This window comes from Gekko japonicus, unplaced genomic scaffold (genome assembly GCF_001447785.1).
Source record: "Gekko japonicus isolate JY-2015 unplaced genomic scaffold, Gekko_japonicus_V1.1 scaffold237, whole genome shotgun sequence".
Lineage (NCBI taxonomy): Eukaryota > Metazoa > Chordata > Lepidosauria > Squamata > Gekkonidae > Gekko > Gekko japonicus.
This window is the reverse complement of record NW_015161955.1, coordinates 344,437-346,947: the sequence shown is the minus strand read 5'-3', so window position 1 is coordinate 346,947 and position 2,511 is coordinate 344,437. Positions and strand designations below refer to the sequence as shown.

Below are 2,511 nucleotides of genomic sequence, written 5' to 3'. Positions count from 1 at the left end.
TTTACCTTCATGGCCACCCTGTGTGGTAGGTTATGCCTGAGAGTTTGTGACTGGCCCAAGGTCACCCAGTGAGTTTCATTGCAGAGTTGGAATTATGAACCCAGATCCCTCCTAGTCTAACAAGCTGACTGCTGCTCACGTTCATGGCCACCCTGTGTGGTAGGTTATGCCTGAGAGTTTGTGACTGGCCCAAGGTCACCCAGTGAGTTTCATTGCAGAGTGGGAATTATGAACCCAGATCTCTCCTAGTCTGACAAGCTGACTGCTGCTCACGTTGGTGCTTTCTCTCTATCACCTCTCCCTCCCTAGAAGGTACGGAAGAGTCCGGCGGGAGATGAGCACCTCACCGGGATATCATCAGAGGCCGGAACGTGCCCATTTCCCCTCCTCCCCACTTCTGGGTCTTCTCCAAGAGATATGCAACTGCTCACTGTGACTCCAGGAGGGCTAGGAGCAATTTCTGCCTTCCCCAGGCTATTTGAGGTGCATGTCTTCTTTTTTAAAAATTCTGTATAGGGAAACCCCTATATGAACTATGAAGACACCCTGACCTGGCCTTAGATGCTCCCTCTGCACTGCCTCACTGATAGGCAATTGATTGCTGAGCTTGCTATCACAAAGAATGGTAGAATTAAATGCTGCTATTCAGGGCTCTTTTTGTAGCAGGCACTCATTTGCATATTAAGCGACACACCCCTAATGTAGCCAATCCTCCAAGAGCTTACAGTAGCTCCTGTAAGAAGAGCTCTGTAAGCTCTTGAAGGATTGGCTACATTAGGGGTGTGTGGCCTAATATGCAAAGGAGTTCCTGCTACAAAAAGAGCCCTGATGGAGTGGGGGGACGACGACTAATTAACATGTGTCTGTATGTAATATTTTAACAATCCCAGGCTTGTTTCCCATCATACAGATGGTGGAGATTCAAAGTCAGAAGGCATACCCAAGGCAAACACAGCAACTGGCTGCATTTGGGAAATGGGAATAAGGCAACAGCTGCATGTAGCAAAGCATTTGTTTTTTTTAAAGAAGTCCAAATTGATGTGCGCTTTTACAAAATGTGCAAAGTCATTTCAAATTAGGTGTGTGGCTTCATTATTGTTCTTTGTGACAGCTGGAAATAAAAATGTTTACCTTTGGCTGTAACACAGCACACGGCGACGTACACCCACGTGCAACAGATCGCAAGGGCACTCAGCGCTTGATACGGTTACGCGCAGAACGGTCACTTTTCAAAGGGCTTCCATTTTAGACAACCTGATTTGTGGGAAGGCGTGCTTGTATTCTTACATAGTGGTGACTGCCCAACCAAAACATCAGCTGAGAGAGAACCACATACTGAGGCCATGGACATATATGTTTTCAGCATCAAACCAAGGCCACACTCTTGAAATAGTAAACTGTAGAAGGGAGTCATTCCACGGCATTATAGGAATGACTCCAAACCCTCAAATCTCATGTGACTCTGGCGGAGCTCATCAGTATTGCAAACAGTACTATGAAACTGGCTCCGGCTAAGGGATGAGATTCACGCGGGGTTACACCACCTTTCAGTGCTTTGTTGAAACTACACTTACATTTTAGAAAGAAGACTTTCATCCTCTCAAACTCAACACAAAGTATACCGACACCGAATTTGTAGCCTCTAGAACTTAAAAACAAAACTATTAAAAAAAAAAGATTCACTGCTTCAGCAGTAAAAAAAGTATTCCTCTACGAGAAAAACCGCTGCATTGTGTGTAACGTTCCACAGTTCATTTCTAAGTATTCGCTTATTTCAGAATCACAAGAACGTACGGCTGACTTTGATAAAGAGAATTAAACATGACCATCTTGTACTGACAGTCTTGACGTTACAGCATATTTGTGCATGTTTTTACTTATCATTAAACATACAGAAATAAGTTATAAAAATAGTTCGGTTTTGCAAACAGACATCCTACGTTGTTAAGGGTTCTTGCCAATGTCTACGGATTGCCTGACATCGGCACTGGATTCTGGCACTCGGACGACCATATTGTTCAGAGATCTCTGCAAGCAGATCTGGCAGCCCAGTCGAGACCTAGGGGAGCGAAAAAGGGGGGAAACCACCTTGAGATGAAGTTGAGTTTTTCATATAACTTTTACAAATACAAAAAACAGGGCAGTGATTTCTGTCAGGCTGGGGGAGAGAGTTTAGCTTGTCACCGTTAGTACCTGGGGGGGAAAGGGAAAAGACAAAGAAGCAAAGGAATAAAAGTTTAAAATGCATGCTTAGGTCAATATCAGATAAATGGTTAGTGTTTATATAGTGCTTTACAACATGCTCCACACTGATCTGGATCCAGACGTACAAGAGCAACTTGGAAACCTGGAGGGGGAACTAAGCCACTTTACCCAACAGCAAAGGGAGGGGATTTTGCCCACTTTCCCCATCCTCACTGCTGCCCACTGGAACGTTTTGTCGGAGGGTCCCCCAACCCCCACACAGGACTCTTTAGATCAGGGTACGCATGGAGATGCTGTGGGAAGGTG

The 2,511-nt window shown here is 45.0% G+C and overlaps 1 protein-coding gene across 1 annotated transcript in view; it reads right to left on the bottom strand.

Annotated features, from left to right (window-relative positions):
- Window positions 1-808: 808 nt before the first annotated feature.
- Window positions 809-2,511, bottom strand: part of FDX1 (ferredoxin 1) — a 14,994-nt gene continuing 13,291 nt past the window's right edge. Inside the window, exon 4 of the mRNA XM_015429489.1 lies at window positions 809-2,059. Coding sequence (XP_015284975.1) covers window positions 1,945-2,059 — 115 coding nt within the window. The 3' untranslated portion in view covers window positions 809-1,944. The remainder of the gene's footprint in view (window positions 2,060-2,511) is intronic.